The sequence below is a fragment of the Chelonia mydas genome, chromosome 3, assembly GCF_015237465.2.
Source record: "Chelonia mydas isolate rCheMyd1 chromosome 3, rCheMyd1.pri.v2, whole genome shotgun sequence".
NCBI classification, from domain to species: domain Eukaryota; kingdom Metazoa; phylum Chordata; order Testudines; family Cheloniidae; genus Chelonia; species Chelonia mydas.
This window is the reverse complement of record NC_057851.1, coordinates 149146266-149167851: the sequence shown is the minus strand read 5'-3', so window position 1 is coordinate 149167851 and position 21586 is coordinate 149146266. Positions and strand designations below refer to the sequence as shown.

The window sequence follows — 21586 nt, the reverse complement described above, 5'->3', positions numbered from 1 at the left end:
CTCACTCCATTACAGATGAGGCCCGCAGCATCAGCAGCCCTATAGTTGTCACCTTTGCACAGTCATGTAATTAATCATCTCCAGAACTGAAATGACCCTGCAGTTAGTGGAATGGGAGAAAGGAGAGACCCAAGAATTCTTCCCTTCACGTAATGCATGAGGGTCTCTTCCTACACAAGTCTGAACTGCTCCCACAAAGTCCCTTAGTTAGTCCAGCATAAGTTGCACCAGGTGCTCAACTTCTATAGAACACAGAAAAGGCAGAAATAATATGTTGTGACCAATCGTTTTATGATAGGCAAGGATTAAAAGGTCAGTGACCAGGTATGCTTTATAATTTTTAGGGTATTTTCCCCCCTTCCTACTCAAAATGAAATGTAGAATACCCTACCTTAACAGAATTTAGGACTGCTAATTGAACCACAAATGAAAAGCAACAGTTAAAAGTTCTCATAGCAAAATTATATTGTCACATTGTGTATACTAGGACATTTTGTGCTCAATTACATCTGATATAAATCCAAACTATATCTATTGATGTTACTGAGAGTGGAATTTGCCTCACTGTATGTACTAACTATATGTTTAACTGATGAATGTAATGGAATACTATTACATATGTTCTGCCACAATAATCCATTATAGAAACATTTGGAGATTTGACCATCTGGTGCCTCACATATCTGAAATGTATTAATAATAATATCTAGTTTTTATATAGTGGTTTTATCAGTAGATTTCAAAGTGCTTTACAAAGGAGGTAAATATCCCCATTTTAGATGGGGAAACTGAGGTATGGAGCGATGAAGTGACTTAGCCAGGGTCACTCAGCAGGCCAGTGGCAGAGCTGGGAATAAAATCCACTTCACTCAAAGCAGAGGATCATTATGACCAGATTTGCATTGTGATTTATTGATACTATTGTATGTCAGATTCTTCTCCCTCTTCCCCTGGCTAAGAAGTCACCTGAAGCTAACACTAATGATTGGAGTATCCTGAGGTTTTTATGATGACTCAAATCATTGTTCTTATTGGAGACAATTGTGTTGCAGATAAGCCATAGACCAGGAATTAAGAGATGACTGACGTTCTATTCCTGACTGTGCCATTGAGTTTCTGTATGATCTTGGGCAAATCATTTAATCTTTCCATGCTCAAGGTCCTGTTGTAACAGTGTCTTTTCACGACACAGCACACAAAAGTAAAGAGGAAATGTGTGAATTCCCTTTTCAAAAGAAGCCCCAAATTACTGTCAGATCAGCTAATATTTGATATCTAAAGTGATTTGCTGCTGGTGGGATAATATAGCAATACTGAAACTACACACTGTGGCTGAGAAGTGCCTTTTATCTGGCTTGGCAGTTCAGAACATCATGACTTGACTATATTAACTGTGGAACCTCTAGTTCAGACAAAGTGTTGGTGGCCCTGTGTTTTAAGTGCCACAATACTGCCAAGCCCAAGTGTTCAAAAATAATGACATAAGCTTAAAACCATGAGACTTTTGAAAAAAACCACCTGTTAATTTCTTTTTATTTGCCTTTTGGTGTCTGAGCCTTTAGTTGGGTGCACTCAAGTCACATTTGCAAGCTTTACTCTGCAGCCATGAGAGCTAGAAAAAAATTAAATGAAAGCTAACATTCTAATGCAATATCTTGATTCCAGCAAATGGGGCTTTAAGCAGCACGCCAAATATTGTGAGATTCCTGATAAATCACGAGAACTGGCAATGCTGGTACCAGACCAGGTCCTATAAGCCTGCTGTGACCTCTAAGTGTGGGCAGCAGCCTGAAGCTGTATCTACAGTAACGCTGCCATCATTATTGAACTGCCACCAGTTCAGCTCCTCCAGTGGTAGCAATGATGAAAATTTTTGGCAATTTTTGTGTAGGCCCAGACAAAACATGTGTGGAGCTTAGCAGAGCTCTCCCAGTGGTATGGACAGGTCTCCCCACCCCATTAACAAATCTCTCAAGACACGCTAAGGACCAAGCAGACCATAGAATCTGAACTCTCCTCTCAGTCCTAGAAATGGTCCCTCTAGATCAGGATTGAAGCCCATCTGCAGAACAATGGGAAAAGCTTGCACCACTGCCATACCAGCAGTGTGGATAAATAGGCATATCAGCCTTCAGGCCTGAGAATCTGACATTTTTCACCCACACTTTATAAAGAAAAAAATAACTCTGTGGAATTTTTTTGTCCCTAATTACCTAAGTGAGGGCTTTACTAAAGTATCTGATACATCCTATGATTGCTAGCAGATTTCACCGTAGGCAGTATAATATATCTAGAGCACCAATAGTGATTTAGAAGGAAGTTTTGCAAGACATGGTGTTGTAAGACCCAAATGTCTCTTTCTCCTGTTACCGTGACATACTGTAACAAATCTCTATTGGAATGAATTGGCTTTCTTTTCAGTTTACTTGTTCTTGCTAACTTTGTATATAGCTGAATTTCAGGAACACTGTATTAGGTAACCATCCAAAAGTAATATCCAGTTTTTGTGATTTGAGAAGAAAATAAAAATATATACTGCCAAGCCATTTAATATTAGCTACTGAGCACACACACTAAGGGATTTTAGGTCAGGTGTTCTCAAGTGAGATTAATTTATGAAATAACATAATACGCTCCAGAGGATCAATTATGTCTATTTAAAACTACATTTATGGATTCTCCTTACCTATTTTTAGAGGAAGCTATTTTTCACCTTACTTGAAATGACATTAAATACACAGCACTATACTGAAACACCTTTAAAAGATCATGATCTTCCATTTATATAGCATTTTTTATTCAGATGGGCACCAGAACACTTCATAAGAGTTACTAAAATTATACAAACCTTTACATAGAAATAGATAACACATAATGTGTATTGTGTGTATATCTACATTATGTCTCATACTGCCAACTGCTGAAATGCAGCCCATCTGAAGTGGGATGCAACAGTACACAGTAGCACTATGTAACAGTGTAAAACAAGAACTGACAAGTATCAGGCCAAATCTAGAAGTGATATATATGGAATGTATCATTATGTTGAGCAACAATATAATGTACTTTCTGAAAGCTAGACTGACTGTGGTTATGATGATAGCCGCTGCCAGTCCCGGTGGTAGGAACGTAAAAAGTTGTCCAAGCTGGAAGGTTAGGGTGGCACAAATGGGCCACAACTTCATCTGCACTGGGGACTGTATGGATTCAGTGCAGCCTCTGCTGGTGTATAGCAACAGCAACAAAAAAAGTCTGCCACTCTATCTTTCCATTTTATCTTTTTAAACCCTCCTTTTATTATCTCCCCCACTATTTTCCTCTTCTATGCCCATCCACTAAAGTGTAATTTACAGAACCATTTGCATCACCTCATTATATTCCATTGAAACCGCCAAGGTATATAGGTCAGGAGGATATAATTATCCAAGCTGGAATATGGCCAGAACTGGGACTACCACCCTTCCTCTTTGTGAAAAGTATCACAGTATCTTTTAGGGCTGCATTTTTAGTAACCTCCATATGACTTTTGAATTTGCGCTTTGCAATTTTCTGTGCACAAAACCCCACATTCAGGCACCTAGAATCAGGTAGTTAGATGTCTGTGTCCCTGACTTACACATCCAAATACTGTGTGCGCTTACAAATGGGGTGGGTTTGTGCACACACAATATTTAATGGCAAACTTACAGCCATTTTTCAAAATTGTGCCCATAATAATCACAAGACATCAAAGATGTCTGTTTTATGTCATTCAAAACACAGCATCTCTAGCACCATGGTGCCCTTTGAGTGCAGCTACTGAATTTCTAGTACCACTTCCTGCACTACCAAGACTTTCCATAGAGATCTCGCACGTCCCATCCAAGTACTGACCAAACTCAACCCTGCTTTGAAATAAGAGCTGTGGAGATCACAGGTTGAGGTGACATGTGCTCATAAACAGGGAATTCACTTATGACCTAGGATAAAATTCCAATTTTTCCCTGCTCAGTCATGCCTACTACTTGCAATAAGTGTATAATGTATCCTGTATAGTCACCCTTGCTCTGAGATTCCATCGTTATCTAGGAAAGATTATGGATGCTGTTTGTCATCATTCTGAATTTCTGTGCCATAAATATTAATATAATTTTTTATAACAAGATGCAAAGGGAAAGCTCATTGTTACAATGTGAATTTGTCCCCAGTCGTATTAGTTTTTCTTCTGGTTTCTGGTTACAGTGAATTAAATCTTGCCCTCGTTTGCACTATTAAAATGAGGTAAAGAGAATGCATTTAAAGAAATAGAAAGCACATTAAGAGTGACTTTGTCCTGAACTTTGAAGTTGTCGTGCACTTTATTTTTCTATTTAAAAAAAAAAAAAAAAGACTGATGTAAGTAGATGGTTATGCCCTATTAGATAGGCCACAATACCTATGATTACAGTTTTCTGTGGTGTAATTGTTGTCTATTGAAGGCAGTGTGGTCTAGTGATTAGACCAGAGGACTGAGTAAGGAGTCCTGCATCTGCCACTGGCTTGCTATATAAATATGGATGAGCCACATAATATCTCTGAGTTCCATTTTCACCATCTGTAAAATGGAGATATTAATTTATGTGTATTTAGTACAGGAAGTCTACAGCAAAGGCAAGAACAGAACCTAGGAATCCTTATTGTTAAAGTTGTCCCTCGACTTCAAGACAATTCTTCTACTCCTGTGGCCTTATGGAAACTCTGAGCTTTTTCCTCTTAGAAGTTGAGAGGTCTTGTATATAGCAACTTTGTTTACACTAAAATTCTCTGATTTAGACTTATCTCCTGGTCTGGAGAATGCCCAAACCAGAAAAGTGAAGTGGACACTGAAATAAAGCTGTAGCATATAAATAAACCAGAGAGCAGCCTTTTAATAACAGCAATTCTTTGTCTTCTGACTTTATGGCCTAACGGCTGTGGCACAAGGGGATATAAATACAACACTCCATGCAATGACTAATTACTCAAAATTCTGTGCATCAGCAGAAGTGGAACTTGTGGTTGACTGTAATATTATCAGATGTCTTCGCTATTTAATAATCTCCCATAGCTGTACATTATTTAACATGCAGTTTCACAAAGAACAGTGACTTTGTTTCAACTACCTCTCAACAAAATACAAATGCAGCTGCTAGTAAATGAAATATTTGGCAGACATTGTGTTTGATGGAAACTTCTGTAACTTGTTAAGAGGAGAAAAATGTTGTTGTGTGGTTAACCTTTTCCCACCCATAGCTGTAGCATGAGATGGGAAAGGGCACTGACCACAAAAGAGAGGGCCTGTTTAAAAAGTCCAGTAACTATCAGGCAAACAGCTTGGCCATCAGTAGGGCTTATTCACACATAAACACAAGAAAATTATGTACAGAGCTCCCATTAATGTGCCACAAGCTAATGGTGTATAATAGCTTCTTTTATTTAACATGCATCCAAAACAAGTTAGCGAATACATTTATTTACAGTCATAGCCCACTTTCTGACTTAGTCTTCTGCTTTTCCTCTCTTACTAATATGGAACCCATTGACTTTTGGAAGAGAGACACAATAAGGAATAAATGAATCTGCAAGACACTCCAATCTGCATTGTAAATCTATTTAAAGATGCACCCGTTATTTTCTGAAGTTCAGTTTAACTGTGAAAAGGCACATGACTGAAATAATTGCATGTGACTTGACTCACAGTTAAGTGTAAATGGGAATCTATTTGCTCATCATAACTTCTGCTCCTGATTCAGACCCTTTAAATACACATCAGCATATGTAGGTGATCATTAAGAGTTTGAGAGATTGAATTCAACACAAGTTAGGAATACACTGCATCCCTCTGAATCAGGACCCAGAGGAGCTGGAGAGGGAGGAATGATAATATCCTGTACTTTTCTGAGTACTAGGAATTTCCAAGTACTTTGCAAAGTACTTAAGCATCTGAGATTGGAAGGATTTATTATCCCCTTTTTACAGAGGAAAAATGAGGCACAAAATATAATGTGACCAGCCTTTCGAAGGTGCTGATAATCTATGAAAACTGGGCCAAAAGGCCGTGGCCAAAGTCACAAAGAGAGACAATGTAGCAAAGCAGAAATAAAGCCAAGAGTACTGGATCTCAGTCCCTGATACCAATCGCTAGACATACTGTCCTATAAGAAGAGTTTTTTATCTGACTGGTAACTGGATTTTAATCAGTGCACATGAACAAAGTAAACAACATGACCAAACAGAAGCAGGCTTGTACAAAACAACTTGCAGCTTTGTTTTCCAGCTGAAGACCACCCAGGCCTTGCTCTAGTCTTATTCTCAACCACCCAGCAATCTAATTAAATCCCTCTCCATTCCTTACTTTAAGAAGTGGAAGAGAGCCTACAGCCCTGTATAGTCTCCTTCCAGATGGAAATGCATAATTTAACAGATACAGATGAGAGAGAGTGGGCTCTCAGCAGTGCCTGCATGCATGGCACTAAATTCGCAGGGGTGCTTAATAAAGATGTAGAACGGAAAACTGTGTTAAAACCAATATTGAGACTTCTCTCCCCTCTAACGCACCGTAGCTAAAACATCATAGGAAACCCACTTTCTGTTTCAGATACTTAGAGAGCAGGGAATTAACTGGCTCTCTTGCCCAGAAGTTCCAAGTATTGGAGTGTGTTCTCCCTCCTGTTTCTTTTCTGATCATCTCATGGCTTTATTTTAGGTATTTATTTGGCCTCCATCACTGTAATAACTGAGCACTTCATATTTTGTGAAACATCTGTTCTCAAAACCTTCCTGTAAAGTAGTTAGGAAGGGCAGTACTACTATCCCCATTTTACAGATGGGGGAACTAAGGCACAAAAGAGATTGTGACTTGCCCAAGGTTGCCCAGAAAGTCTGTGACAGAGCAGGAATTTGAACCCAGGCTTTCAAGTCCCAGGCTGGAGCCCCAAGTATTGGACCATGCTTCTGCTCAAAGGCAAATAGGATTGAATGAGGAATGGTGCAAAAATTTCACATTGTTCAAGCTATCGTAGGATGTATCTCATATAGTCTTGTCTATGTTAGAGAATGGCACCATTGCAACTTACAAAAGTTCATTTGAACCATTGTAATGGGCCAATAGAGCAGTGCGTCCACACCAGCCTTCCTGTTCCAGGTGCCCAACGGTGCTGTGTCTATACACAGCATTCTCTCCAACCATTGCAATACCAGTGTACTGTGGGCACCTATCCCATAGATCCCCAAAGCAGGGTGTTGCAGGAACAGTAATGCACGGATGGAGAGCTTCTTCACCAAATTCTTTTTAAAATGTGAAATTATATATTTTTCATTGTATAATCCAATGCATTTCTATAAATAAAAAAATGCAGTGTGTACATGAGAGACGACCCCTCCCTGGTTGTGAGGGCCAGACCTGTTTGGGAAGATGGATCCATTTGCATTGTGCCTTCCAAAACATGTGGATTAAATTACAGCAGTTGGAGTAGCTCAAAACAAGAAATCAATTGATAGTATAGGAATTTCTATGCGATGCACAGAGAGTGCTCACAGAAGGGGTTGCAGGGGCTTTATAGGGACTGTGCTGGGAATCCCGGCTGCAGCCGTGCAGCTACAGCACTATTACTCTGTCTCATGGAGTTTCTTAGTCTAGATTACAATGGCAGTGAGCCTTGTTTCGAGCAAATGGAATTGTAGGAGTGCTGGCAGCACCTGCGCACCTATCCAAGCGTTTGTGTGTTTGAACATGAGGTGTGTCCCCACAGCGGCAGGGAGGTGTAACATCAAAATCCTCTAGTCTAGACAAGGCTTATAAAATCAGGGGCTGAGTTGAGATTCTGTGCTGGGCCTCCAGAAGGTGCAGTGCAGAAGATGCAGCCCAGGGGAAGGTGAGGGCAAAGGTGTCTTTGTGCCCTCTCACTTCTAGGCTGCTCAAAAGACTGAAATAGGCCAGTGTAATTTATATAGCCCTGGGATCTGCGCTAAATCATGGCCTCCCTAAGGCTGCATATGACTTGGAGCACAAGCTGAAATGGCCACAGCGGCATGGATACATCCTTGACATACTCCTTTCCCCAGCACACCCTCAATGCTAATGGCAGTCCACCCAGTGCCTGCCCTAAGAGGATTCTCCCATGGGGATAATCCACCCTGGGTAGCCCTCTCACACTGTGGCAGCAGAAGGTACAGCACTCCCAGGACAGGCACACAGCACAGCATCAATAGCAATATGGGGCAGTGCACTCTGGGGTGTGCTACTGCACAGAGTTGGGAGGAAGGAAGATCGTCAAACCAGTGTGCAGCCACATCAACCGGTGTAAGCTCCTGCTGCTAAGAATAGCCGCTAGAAGGTGAGACTCTTTGTGAACCATGAACTTCACCTTCCCAATGCCTTTTTATGATCTGAGCAGCAGGAAAGGCTGAAGTTAAAAATGTGAGCCACTGTGTCATGCTGCAAAGTATTCTTGGCCAAGCTAATACACTACAAGTTTTGGATTTTATATTTTAGTTATCCTATAAATGACAAGAGACTCGTTTCATCCTCCTTTAAAGTGAATTGAATTTGGTTAAAACTGCTGGCTTGACTTTCTGGGAGGCTGGAGTCTTCTCTGCACAGAACCAGGTACAGCACACTCCGGAGCAAGAAGTATCCCCCTGCTTCTGAATACCTCAGCTTTGCCCCAGCAAGGAGAGGGTAGTCAGGCTCCAGGGTCTCTCACCTCTTTGCTGAGATTGCCAGTTGCAATAATGTTGAAACTGAACTGAGATCTAATTTCCCTTCCGCCTCTACCAAACACATTTTCCACTGGTAGCTAGTTTTGGTCACCACAGAAACCAAGAGCACTTTGATTTTGATTTATGATATTGCCTCATAAGTGTTTTAAAATAACAAGAACAGAGAAATGAGAATGATGTGGAAATCAGGATTGTTGCTTTTGCAAACTCTCCGTTAAAAAACAAGGAAAAGGTCAAGAGTTAGTTGGGTTTTTTTTCTTGCCAAGAGTGAAAGGGTTAAGCCATCAGCCTGGACAGAAGGTATTTTACAGCAAATTTTGGCAAATGAAAGGACGCTAGAAACATAATAAGTTTGGGTGAATAATGGCAGTAACCTGTGAGAATGGATATTTAGGGTTAGGGCCAGTTTGTGGCTGCACATCATGATTTTGTCACATTCCTTAGGGATTTGTTTAGAATTAAAAAAAAAAAAAAATCCGCAGTCCTAGCACAAATGGGATGTGGAAAAGCAGATTCCAGCTTGCAGCCATGATATTTGCCAGCTGTCCAAATGTTTAGGGGGCAGATTATTTACTCTTTAAAAACAAAGAAGTACAATGAAAAGATGGAAAAAGTCTATGAAGATTTGTGCCCTGCTTACTGAAGCCTGTGACTTTCTTACCCAGTTAGTTAGAAAGGCACCCTGCCCTTGGACGGAGTAGCCCATTTTGTAGGCAGTTGTATCCTGCAAGCAGGATCTCTCCGGTCAGGGGAAGTACCTTTGTCCTGGTTGCCCTCAATCACTATCTCAGTCATTCAAGCCCAGCTGACACATTGTTAGGTTTGTTTAAATTAATTTACCAGATCTGCATGTGCAGTAACATGTTGTGGGGTAAAGTAACCTGAGCACAAATACAGCAACTTTCCTAAGACTGACAGAGCAAGGCACTCTGGTAAGGAAGCCCTGCCAAAGCATGCATTCTACAGCAGGGGCTCTTAACTTTTTTCATACTGTGACTTCACACTTAGCTGATCCTCTCCAGATCTGCCCCAGAACCTCTTGTGCCCATTCCCACTGAGCTTCCAAGAAGCTACTATGGGATCACGTGACTTGTATATGGTGTACTCCTGGCATCTGCAGAAGATCTGGTTGGAAGTGACTGACCAGATCTCCTTCAACAGAAGACCATAAATGGGGGAATGGAAACCTCTGTAGCTTTATGAGTTCTGGTGACAGCCCACAGCTTGAGAACTGGAAAACTGACCAATACAGAAGAATAATATTATATAGTACAAGAGCAGTTATCTTCTATGGATCAGATGTTGCTGAATTAAGCAGAGAGAAGATTCAACAAGAATGTTCATTAGGATGATTAAAGCAGCTTGGCAGGAAAAAAAAATGAAAAGAGAGCCAACGAGACAACACCCCCACAAAGAACTCTAAAGGCAAAAACTACCAAAGCTTTTCCAGAATATATCATTCAGAGATAGCAGGAAGCCATGGCCATCTAACAAAGGCACTAGATACTGTGGTTTTAGAAGAGGCAGTCATGCATATGGAGTTTTACTGCAAAAAATGCTCTTTTGATCAATTCCAGGCCACACGGCAGTTGTGTGTGTCATCGGGTGAGCTCTTGGCAGACTGTAGTGTCACCATGAGGCATTTTGCATTTTCAGTTTGAGAGAGAAAAAACAAATGTGGCTACTGAAATTTTACAAGCATGCAATCTTCCTACCTCACTCATCCCTCCCTCCCCCCTACTTTTATTCTCAAAGATAGGCAAGAAATAAACCAAAAAGCACAAAAACAGCTTGTTAAACAAGAACTTAATTGCAAATGCAGTCATAGGCTCCATTCTCTGCACACTGTGTTGCATTTCTGTCTGTTGTTCTGATGTTATAACATTAGTATTAACATCACTATACAGAAGGACCCCGTTTCATGGAAATGACCCAGACTTTCATCCATTTAAAATGTGATTCTTTTCTTTAACTAAGATAGCCAAGATCACTTCCTGTCGCAAACCATTGTGCTACATTGCTTTGTTCTGTTAAATAGTCTGTTGTAGAAGTGAACTATTTTTTTATAATTATCCCCACACCCCAAAACGCCTACATTCACTTAAAGTTCCTGAATAGCATTTCACATCACTGCAAACAAGCAAAATCCAGGAAATAGACAGCCTAAGTCGATATTTTCCGATTCTCAAACAATGACCCAACCTCATCACTTAATATCACCTTCTCCTAGGCTCCATCCCTAAACTCAAACTTGCAACCAAACCTACAACCTGAACTCCAAAACCATGCAGTAAAGATATGGTGCTTTGTGTGCATTCAGGTCACAGACCAGATCCTCTGGTTTGGCTAAGCTGCACTTAGCACAACACCAGAGGGGGGACCACGCTGGTGGATCCCAGATCCCGAAGCCAACCAAAGGCTAATTCAGCCCCTGGCACAATTTAAAGCAGCCTGAGGGGGATCACTAGAAGAAGTGGCATATAGAGTAGCAGCACTAGCAAGGGGAATCCCCAAATAGCTGGGTCTACAGAGTTTCCAGCTGTTTTGTGCTGCCAGAATGGTGCAGAGCAACTTGATGAGAGGCTGGAGTCTGGCTCCATTTGTTTTGAAGTATTTTGTTAAATGGGAATTACAAATTAATTAAGTAGGAGTGAGCATGATTAGGAAAAAGTTATGGTGTATGGCATAAGTGCTGAAGATGAAATACTTCTTGAAGTGAGATGAGTAAAGTTGTTGGTAGAGGTGAGAGTCTGGTTGTGTCTTACAGAGCAGGGGTTCTCAACCTTTTCTATCTCAGTCCTCCCCTTCCCCCCAACATGTTATAAAAACACCACAGCCCACCTATGCCACAATAACAGGTTTTCTGCATATAAAAGCCAGGGCCAGTGTTAGCGGGTAGCAAGCAGGGCAATTGCCACAGCGCGTGCCCCCCCCCCCCCCCCCCCCCCCCCCCAGCCCATGATGCTACATTGGTCAGGCTTTGGCTTCAGGAATGAATGCTTCAGGAGCTCAGGGCCCCAGGCTTCAGCCCCATGTGTTGGGGTTTTGGCTTTCTGCCCTGGGCCCCAGCAAGTCTAATGCTGGCCCTGCTTGGCAGATGCCCTGAAACCTGCTGGCAGCCCCGTAGGGGGCCCCAGCCCCTGGTTGAGAACTGCTGTACAGAGGTTTGAGAATAAAGCTTGTGAAGTGCTATGAGGACCTGCTGCATAGAAGATGCTATAGTTAGAGCCAGGCCTGAACTAAAACTCTAGGTCTATATACCCTCAAACTTGGGTGAAGTTTGGATCTAGATCCACAACTAGTCTCTTTGCTTGTAGTAGGTTGAACCAAAACCCCATCTCTGAACATTCTTAAATTTAGCAGGGCCATCTTCATGATCATTGTCACTGATGCCTAGCTACCATCCCAAGCCCTTTTATGTACATAATTCAAATCTTATTGTATGTGCTGCTCTTCCCAAGATCTCTGCTGAAGGACATTTCTGTGGGGCTGAAGTTTGCCGAGAAGTGTCCTGCACTGTGTTTGTACCTTCTTTGTACATCCACCTCAGCCAGGAAGAAGTTTTTTACTCTCAGTGTTCGTTTTTCACTGTTAGGTATATGAACTTCCAGATTTAAGTGAACATAAGGCTTAAGATCACAACTCAAGTGTGAAACTAAGTGGCAGATACCAAAGGAAAGGCTAATTGTAGGTTAAACTAAAAACCTACCCAATGACGTATCCTAAAGTGAAATGTTCCCCACCAAAATATCCTATACCCAGTGTACCAGGATTGGAACCAAATTAGTGGTGAATTGTTTGAGCTGAAAGAAGAATTTCATAAACTCAGCAGGATAAATCTATGTCCGGAGAACTGAGCTAAGACTCAGTGGTTCAGCATACTCACAGCACTGAGTAACAAAGACATTTATCACCTCTCATTAATGCTATTTATTTATTTATTTATTTATTTTATTTTTGCTGAAGGGAGTTTGTATGAGCATCAACACTCTGAGGACTGCTTTGGAGTGTCAGAAAATAGAGGACTCTTTGCAGGTAGACACCTCCTTAGCTTTCGGGAGCTGTTGTATAGCAAAGATTAAATAACTTGTCAAGTCTCTAACCATTTCCCTTTGGCCTCTTTTTTCCTGAGTCGAATGACAGTTCAGAATATTACTACATAATAGAATGGAGCTTTTCTTTGCAGTGGGTGAACGTTTGCTGGTTTTATCAGTTTGGGCTGAGACAGTGTCAGCATCACACAAATGCCTTGGGCTGTTTTTCTTGCAAACTAAGAGGGGAGGCAGGAACTCTTCAGATCCACTTCTGACTGATATCCTGCTGGAGCCTTGGGCAACTCACTTAGGCCTAAATTTTCAAAAATGTGCAGTCATTTTGTGCAGCTCAGTTTTTGGGTTCCCAACTTGGGCCTGATTTTCAGAAGTGCTGAGAACCCACAATCCGCTGTTGAAGTCACTGGAAGCTGTGGATTGTCAACATCTTTGAAAATCAGGGCATAGGTATCTTGAGGTGGACACTCAAAATTAGTGGAGACTTCCTTAATTTCTGTGTCTGTTTCCCATCCTGTGAAATGGGGACAATAAGTTACCTATCTCCCAGGCAGCCGACGTGTAAGGGCTTTGAAAATGTAACGTGCTATGTAAGTACCATTTTATTAGACCTCAAACCTCTTAGATTTATTTGAATGTGCCTTTTAGATTTATGTATAAAAGACAAAATGCCTGAGATTGTGATTGTTGTGTATATATATGTCTTTTAAATTATTTCCCAACATCCACCACAAACCTGATAACTCTCCAGAGGAATTCAGGTCTCTATTAGGCTGGTCTTTGATCTTGTTAGAATTGGTGAATAACTTGTAAGAGGTTTCAAGAAGAAAAGAACCCATGTACACAGTAGACCTTGTGTTAAAACACTCATCTCTCAGGAATGCAGGGGTTAATCGTCGTAGCCCGTTAATCACTGCTAATGAACCTTCAGGAAATCTGTCAGGAAGTGGGTACAAATTCCTGAATGCTGATGCCAAGTATTGTGTGGTGTGTTCTGTTTTAGATGTTGCCCAACTGAAAATCTGTAGTGGACATACTTGAGCTACGGAAAGATACTAAGGCCCAAATTATGTGCTGCCCTTGTTCAGCTGCAGTTGAGAACAAGCCTCTTTGCAAGGCTATACAAGGACCACACATAAAAACAGTGTAGGGAAGGCAGGGACTACTCCTTCTTGCTGCCTCTGGGGAACAGGTATCTGAAAAGGAGACAGGAAGAAGGCCTGGCTATTACCCCTCTCTCCTCTGCCAGCCCATGGAGTACAGGAGGAGGCTGGCACAAAGTGTTCACTGTGCATGAACACAAGCACCCACCAGAAAGTGTCTCTGAGGCTCAATGGATGGGGTACACAATGGTGCTTTGGTGCCTAACTCCCACTGATTTCAGTATAGTGCCTAAATGCCTTGTGACTCCACCCAATCTCCCTGGTGCTTCTTCTAGACCTCTGTGGCTTGTTGTGTAAAAGCCCCAATTCCAGCTCTAAGGGGGCCTTAAGGCTGACATTCAGAATTTGTGTTAACTTTTAAATGACAAAACTTCCCAGTTCTGTTGGAATAACATTTTGGTGTTCCATTAAATACTTGTTTTGTTCTGGACTAATGTCTGTAGATACCCCATGCGCTGTTCTGGCACTGTAGAAGGAACCAGTTACGGTGTTAGTGGAAAATCACTCTGCCATTTTCAAATACTTAGGCCTTCAAAGGTTCAGAACTAAAGGCCTGGGCTAAGCCCCATTGACTTCCCTGGCTCACTGTGGGCACATAGATCCACCTGTGCAGTCCTCCCTGCAGGACTGGGGCCCTAACCATTGTTCTAAGATAGTGGAAGCACTTGCCCTCACTGAGCATTAAACGTGGATTAGTTTCCAGATGGAAAATACCCCAGTTCTTAGTCACCTGAGTGCCCAGAGGCCTCTGCATAATGAAATGGGTGAAAATTTTCTCTCTTGCCCAGTCTGCTAAATGGGGGGGAAGGGACAAACCAGCAAGATTTACAAATTAACTGCCTTCCGTCACACTGAGGACAAGTATGCACCATTTCAACCCAAAGGGGTTGAAAATAAGCCCCTAAAAAGGAGGCTGATTCTGTCACTCTTACTCACACTGAGTGGGACCTTGTTCTATGAGCAGCTGACTAAAATCACTGGGACTATACAGAAGTGAGGTTCCTCTCACTGCGAGGGTAGCTCAATTGGGCCCTAAGAGTGGAAAGGCCTTTTCCACCATAACCATAGAGGACCCTCGCTAACTTTGCACCAATCCAGAGAGCTTGAGCCACAATCTAGCCCTTAGTAATGAGACATACTATAGCAATGCTGTTGCTCAGTCTGTTCTTGGAAATGGGGAAAGTCTATGGATTTTTGGGGCAAATTATGGGCTATGTGCCTCTGCAGTGGCATAAGAAAGAGTAAGAGCCTTCATTTATAGTGTGGGTGTAGACAGCAGACTTGGGACTGTGCACCCCCTATTCCCTCCCCCACACAGAGGGGTGTGGAGTGGATGGGGCCTTGGCTCTGCCCTCAACATGTCGGCCAGCAGAACTGAGCTGGCTTGCGGGGATATCTTACTACTTGTATGGCAGAGTAGCACATTACTACCGGAGCAGGGAGGAAATTGAGCCTCTCTGAGGGTTTGACTACACTTAAATGCAGCGCGTTGCATACATACGCTGCATGCCTCCCTATCACAGGTATAAATAGCAGTGTAGACCATGCGGTTGTAGAGTACAGATGTACCTGAACCTAGGGCATGTATCCTACGCAGCTCTCTCTTCACCCTAGCAGCGCCCCCCACAGCTACATGGTGATTTTTAGCAGTGTAGGGTCCCGCTGTCAGAGCCTTTCTCCACCACAGTGAGAGACTCCAGCAGCCGGGAAAGGCTCCATCAGTAGGGACTGCTGTGCGTACCTGCACACTGCAGTGCGGATGCAGCCTCCTGGTTACTGCGGCGTGTAGCTACGCATACTCTGCATGCCACTACCAGTGTACTGAGGCACAATTCCTTCCTTAGAGGGGGGCACCTATGCGCGGCCATATGCTTTAGCCAGTGGTCCCCAAACTTTTTACCTCTCACCCACCTTACTCCTGTCTGCACTCCCCTCCCCCCAGATCTGGGGCCAAGGCTGGAGCCACAGCTGGGGACGGGGGCGGGGCGGAGCTGGGTAGCGCTCCCTCCTTGCCCCCCATGGGGGCTGGCCTAGGCCTCAGCTGCAGTTCCCCGAACATTCCTCTGCACCCCACAGGGGGGCACACCACAGTTTGGGGATCTCTGCTTTAGATGGTGCAAAAGCACAATCTAACTGTAAGACTTCACTATTTTTGCAAAATATACTGATGTACACTCCCTTGTAGACTGCTCATAATTTGAATTACACTTGTCCAATAAATATGCTAAATCTATTTTGTGATGCATTTTTCTATTGATTCTTCTATTAGGTGTCTTGGTTTAGTCACTAGTTCAGTAATATGCGGTTCAGACTTGACTCTGTGCTGCTTCTACCATAGTGCTATAAAATGGCCCATTCCTTTCAGGATTTGCGAGCACGCTTTTACTATGGTTTGAACTGAATCAGTGTGATCAACCCAAAAAGTACATGAATCGTGGCTTCTGCAAAATCTCCAAAGCAGCATTTAAAAGTTTTACGGTGGCTTCATGCTGCCAAATTCAGGTTTTTTCTTTTATCTGATTACAATGACTCTTCCCTAAGAGGAAATGACTCTCTGGAAAAAAGGTGGAAGTGAGTATAATTGGTGCAGTACTGTGAATTATGCTACTACCCCTATGGCACAAAATAATTTTGAGTAAAACAGTAAAAATCATCATTGTACAAATGAAATGTATCCCATTATTCCAGGTCTGACTGATTGAAAAGTGATGTACTGGTGGGGAAATCAGCTGTGGCACAATAGAGTTTCCACTTACAAAGCACTCTTCTTAAAAAAACTTCCCAGACCATTGTATAAAAATAGGTACATTAGAGGTGTGAACTGCCACTGATCAATCAGGGCTTACAAAGGCTGTGGTATAAAATAAAGAGACTAAAGTTTCATGGGTTTTCCCTCCCATAGGAATACAAAATCTTGAGCAGTTTTGGGCAATAGTAACCAAAATTGCTCCTTTCACAGACACAGAAGAAAGACAACAAGGGACTGCAAGGATTGTAATAGAGACTATAGAAATGGATTACAAATAAAAACAGTTCTAAGCCATAGAACTAAGTTAAAACCATAACATTTATTTGGGAATTGCCATACCAGATTAGACCAATAATCCATCTAGTCTAGTATTTTATCTTCTAGTGACCAACACTGATGCTCCAAGGAATGGTTTAAGAAATCCTGAAGGTACAATTATGAAATACATTGGCTAAAGAAGAGGTGTTGTGAATTTACTTATGTTTGCAAAGCATGCTGAGATTCTTAGAAGGAGAGTGCTACAGGAGTTCAAAGTATTATTGCCATACGATAAAATCCATTATCTAATTTTCTCATGAGGAGAATTGGAGGTAAAACTATGTATATCTTGTCAGCTTCAAAGATATCCATGCAGAGTACATTGTATATTTGGCTATAGTAGACTCTGAACCATGTGAATATAAATAAACTAACATTTGCTTACCAGGATACAGTAGAGCCTCAGAGTTACGAACACCTCGGGAACGGAGGTTGTTCATAACTCTGAAATGTTTGTAACTCTGAACATTATGGTTGTTCTTCCAAAAGTTTACAACTGAACATTGACTTAATAGAGCTTTGAAACTTTACTATGCAAAAGAAAAATGCTGCTTTTAGCCATCTTAATTTAAATGAAACAAGCACAGAAACAGTTTCCAAACCTTGTCAAATTGTTTTTTGTTTTTTTTTAACTTTCCCTTTATTTTTTTTAGTAGTTTATGTTTAACACAATCCTGTATTTACTTTTTTTCGCCCAGTTCCAAATGAGGTGTGTGGTTGCCTGGTCATTTCTTAATCTGAGGTTCTATTGTATTGAATAATCTCAATTTTATTTTAAAACATGCCATTGAGGTTTAGCCCCTTTGTGCCCTGCTTTCTCTCCTGCTCTATGAGTCCCCTATTCTGGATATAACAGGCCAAAGTTGGTAATATATGCTTCAACCACAATGCACTGGTGTGTTCAGGGTAGTGTTGAAGTGAGGAGTCTGTAGGCCAACAATAGTTTTTGCTGCAGTTACCCTTTAATTGAATCAGTTCTGCTGCTGCTCTTCATATGACTTTTGACCAGTTGTACCAATACAGCCATACTTAGCTTCTGCACCATCCACAGAAGCAGAGTTGAGCAGCATGCCTACAAAATGAATTGTACACATACCTCTATCTCCCACACCTGTGTAGTGGCTCCTACTTTGAAAGTAGTTCACATAGAAAAATGTTAGCAACTATTGTTCTTTGGGAGTTGCCTCTGTAGATTCAGGCTGATGAGACAGTGCCCTCTGACATGTGGAGCTCGCAGAACCATTCTAAGGCTGTGTCTGTGGAAACTGCATGAGTAGCCCTAAGGATGCTAAACATCCAGGCCTATCCAAGAAAGTCCATTCTCCAAGCATCTGAGTTCGACTGTGAAGAACGGTAGGAAACCTGTCTGTGTCCATTCAGTGCCACAGACCACTCTTTCACCTCCTTTGTTATTCAAAATCAAGGGACGTTCTGCAGCCTTGAGGCACAGTGGGGGTCTGCAAAGGCTTCTGCAATGTCAAGGCACCATGGACCAGCTTCCCATTACTGGAAATACGCCTTTGAAGAACTTTAGTTTTCCAGCTGCCTTCCATGCTGGAGCACATATTAGTCCTCTTAGTTCAGGAGCAAACACTGAAATAATCATTTCAGGTGATTTTTTAGGACAGTGCTGTAATGGCCATGATATCCAAGGATCCTTTCCCATACAACTCCCTAATACAGTGATACTCGGACCCTGGTGGATCAGGAACCAAAATAGTGATCAACATTACTCAAAAGAGCCATAGTACTGTGAATTAAACAGTATGACGGGGGAGATATATAGTTATATGACTGACCGAGTATTATTATTTTATCAACTACAATTGGTTAATAACATAGTAAGAGCATCCTGATTGGTTGATGATTAAATCACACAGTGCTTTAATAGCATGTGCTACAAAGAGCCACAGGAGACGCATTAAAGAACCACTTGCGGCTCATGAACTTCAGGCAGAGTATCACTGCCCTAATGTATGGTAGAGTTAATTATCGGATTGATGCTCTGTATGTCAGGTGGCCAGTTAACACTGGATGGTCTGAGGGCTCTTCATTAAAATGCTCAGGTGGCATGCTGCATTACTCAAGTGATCACTTTGTAAGAATGATGACTGTATTACCATTTCCCCTTCTTAGCATGGTAGCATGAATGAAGACGAGATGTAGAATTAACAGTAATCGCCTGTTTCTGTTCCACCTGCCATTGCAGTTAAAGTATAGAAACAAAAGCAGAGACATAGGCAGAACAAAAAGTGACAAAACCTTAATCAGGCAGGTATATGTTCAAATATTGTTGACTCAAGCAGGGGCTTTGTTTACATTGTAAAGTGTAACTTTCATTAGTTTTTGATTTTACCAGACTCCAGTTCTACATTGTGCTGACTGTAGATACTTAAAGTAAGGCAGGACAGAGTTGACCAAGATGCAGGATAAGCCAGGGGCTTTACTTAGGAAAAGAGGTTTGACTGGAACATTCACTGCAAAGTAGTACTTTGCAGAAAAGAAACCTACACAGTACATGGCATGAGGGGTCACCCTAACTGCCAGTCTGTCCCTCCCTTTTCAGTTGCTGATAACTTGACAAACATTTCTACAGGGGTGGTATTTTCCGTGGGTAGTCTCAACACAAAGGTGATTTTTTTTTAATTTCCTTCTGATCTGGAGCAAAATAGTTTAAGCCTTTAGAGTGTGGAAAAACAAACAAACAAGTCAACCACATTTCCTATCTCAAATTTCCTCTCAGAAATTGTGTTCACGTACCTCAAGTAGCTGAAGCCAGAAGCTTCACCCTTGTCTCACAGAGACTTACACCTAGTCTGCACTAGAAAAGGCTTGTCACTAATGCTATACAGGCAAACCCTCCTAGTGTAAGTGCAGCTTATACTGGCAAGAGAGTGCTTTTTGCCTGTATAACCTATACCAGTTCCCTGAAATAAGCTATTTTGGGGGGGGGGGAAAGGACTTTTTTTGCCAGTATAACTGCATTTTGCCTAGGACTTTTGCTGGTATAAAAAATTATTAAAAATCTCACATCCCTAACCAATGTTGTTATACCAGAAAAAGTTTTAAGAAATCAAGCCAGGTTTGGAACAAAAATATTGTGCAATATTTTAAATAAGTTAAAACTTTCAGTTAGCTGGTGATGCAACACTCGTGTGGTTTAGATCATTGTGGGGATCTGAATCCCCACAAACAAGTTGTTACTAAAAGGACTCAAGGAGTAAATGCATACCATCCCCTGCTGTTTCCAGGAGGATGAGTTGGGGCATAGCAGAAGCCGCCACAGGAAGTGCATTGTGGAACTCAGCTACCTGGGGGCTCATAGGGATGTGGACTGTGGGTGGGTCAGCTACTCAGTTACACCAACCTTTACTTCTATGAGGGGGTAGAGAGTGGTAAATGAGGAGACAGGCTACCACAGTCTGGGTTAGGAAGACACCCCTCCCTTTTCAGGCCACTGGGGCGTTTCCCTCTACCTAGGAAGCGGCCAGCAGCGGGCCAGCATTTGTCCCCAGGGCAGTGGTTTCAACTTTTTTTCTGGAGACCCAGTTGAAGAAAATTGTTGATGCCTGTGACCCAACAGAGCTGGGGATGAGCGGTTTGGGGTGTGGGAGGGGCTCAGGGCTGGGGCAGAGGGTTGGATGTGGGGGTGAGGGCTGTGGGGGTGCAGGAATGAGGGGTTCAGGGTGTGGGAGGGGGCTCTGGCTGGGGCAGGGATGTGGGAGGGGGTCAGGACTCTGGCCTGGGGGGTGCAGGTGCTGGGGGATTTGGGGTGCAGGAGGGGGTTCTAGGCTTGTGGGAGCTCAGGGCTGGGGCAGGGGATTGGGGCCTGGTAAGCAGCGCAGCCAGGGTGCAGAGGCAGGCTTCCCGCCTGTCCTGGCACCGGGGACCGCGCTGCACCCCAGAAGTGGCCAGCAGTGGGTCTGGTTCCTAGGTGGAGGTGCGACTCTCACCTGCAGGCACCGCCCACCCACCCTGCCAATGGGAATGTGGAGCCAGTCCTCAGAGCAGGGGCAGCACGTGGAGCCCCGTAGCCCCCCTGCCTCAAAGCCAGACCCGCTGCTGGCCGCTTCCAGGGCACAGCATGGTGTTGGAAAGGTAGACACTAGCCTGCCTTAGCTGGGCAGCACTGCCGCCGGGACATTCAATGGCCCAGTCTGCAGTGCTGACCAGAGCCGCTGCGACTGAGTCCCTTCCATTCTGCGACTCAGTTCTGGGTCACAACCTGTGGTTTGAAAAACACTACCCTAGGGATTAAAGCAAGGGAAGCAATTTATGCAGAGTGCGGAGCTTCAGTTATGGGCATTTCACACTTAAAGACAGCTAGTTGCTGCATTGTTTTGCAAGTAGGAATTTATAAGCCTCATAGCTTAATTTCTTCACCTTCTTCCCACTCCCCCTCCCACTTTTATAGAAAAACAGAAGTTAAATAAGGAGAGGAAAATGGCATTCGTTCAACATTCAGGTTGAGAAATCAAAATCAGACACTCCAATGACAGGAAATTTCAAAAGCAAAAGTTGCTCCCAGCATAACTCAGCCCCATTGCACTGAAGTGTGTTTATAGTCCTGTTTTCTCTTCTAAAATGTA

At 42.7% G+C, this 21586-nt stretch overlaps 1 protein-coding gene across 4 annotated transcripts in view; it reads left to right on the top strand.

Annotated features, from left to right (window-relative positions):
* The window catches only part of RBKS (ribokinase), a 106209-nt gene that overhangs the window by 82811 nt on the left and 1812 nt on the right, over positions 1 to 21586 (top strand). For 2 of the 4 annotated variants that reach the window (XM_043543528.1, XM_043543527.1), the window contains one exon: positions 12685 to 12753. The exons of the other annotated variants lie outside the window; for them this stretch is intronic. In XM_043543528.1, coding sequence (XP_043399463.1) covers positions 12685 to 12753 — 69 coding nt within the window. The remainder of the gene's footprint in view (positions 1 to 12684; positions 12754 to 21586) is intronic. 4 annotated transcript variants of the gene reach the window in all.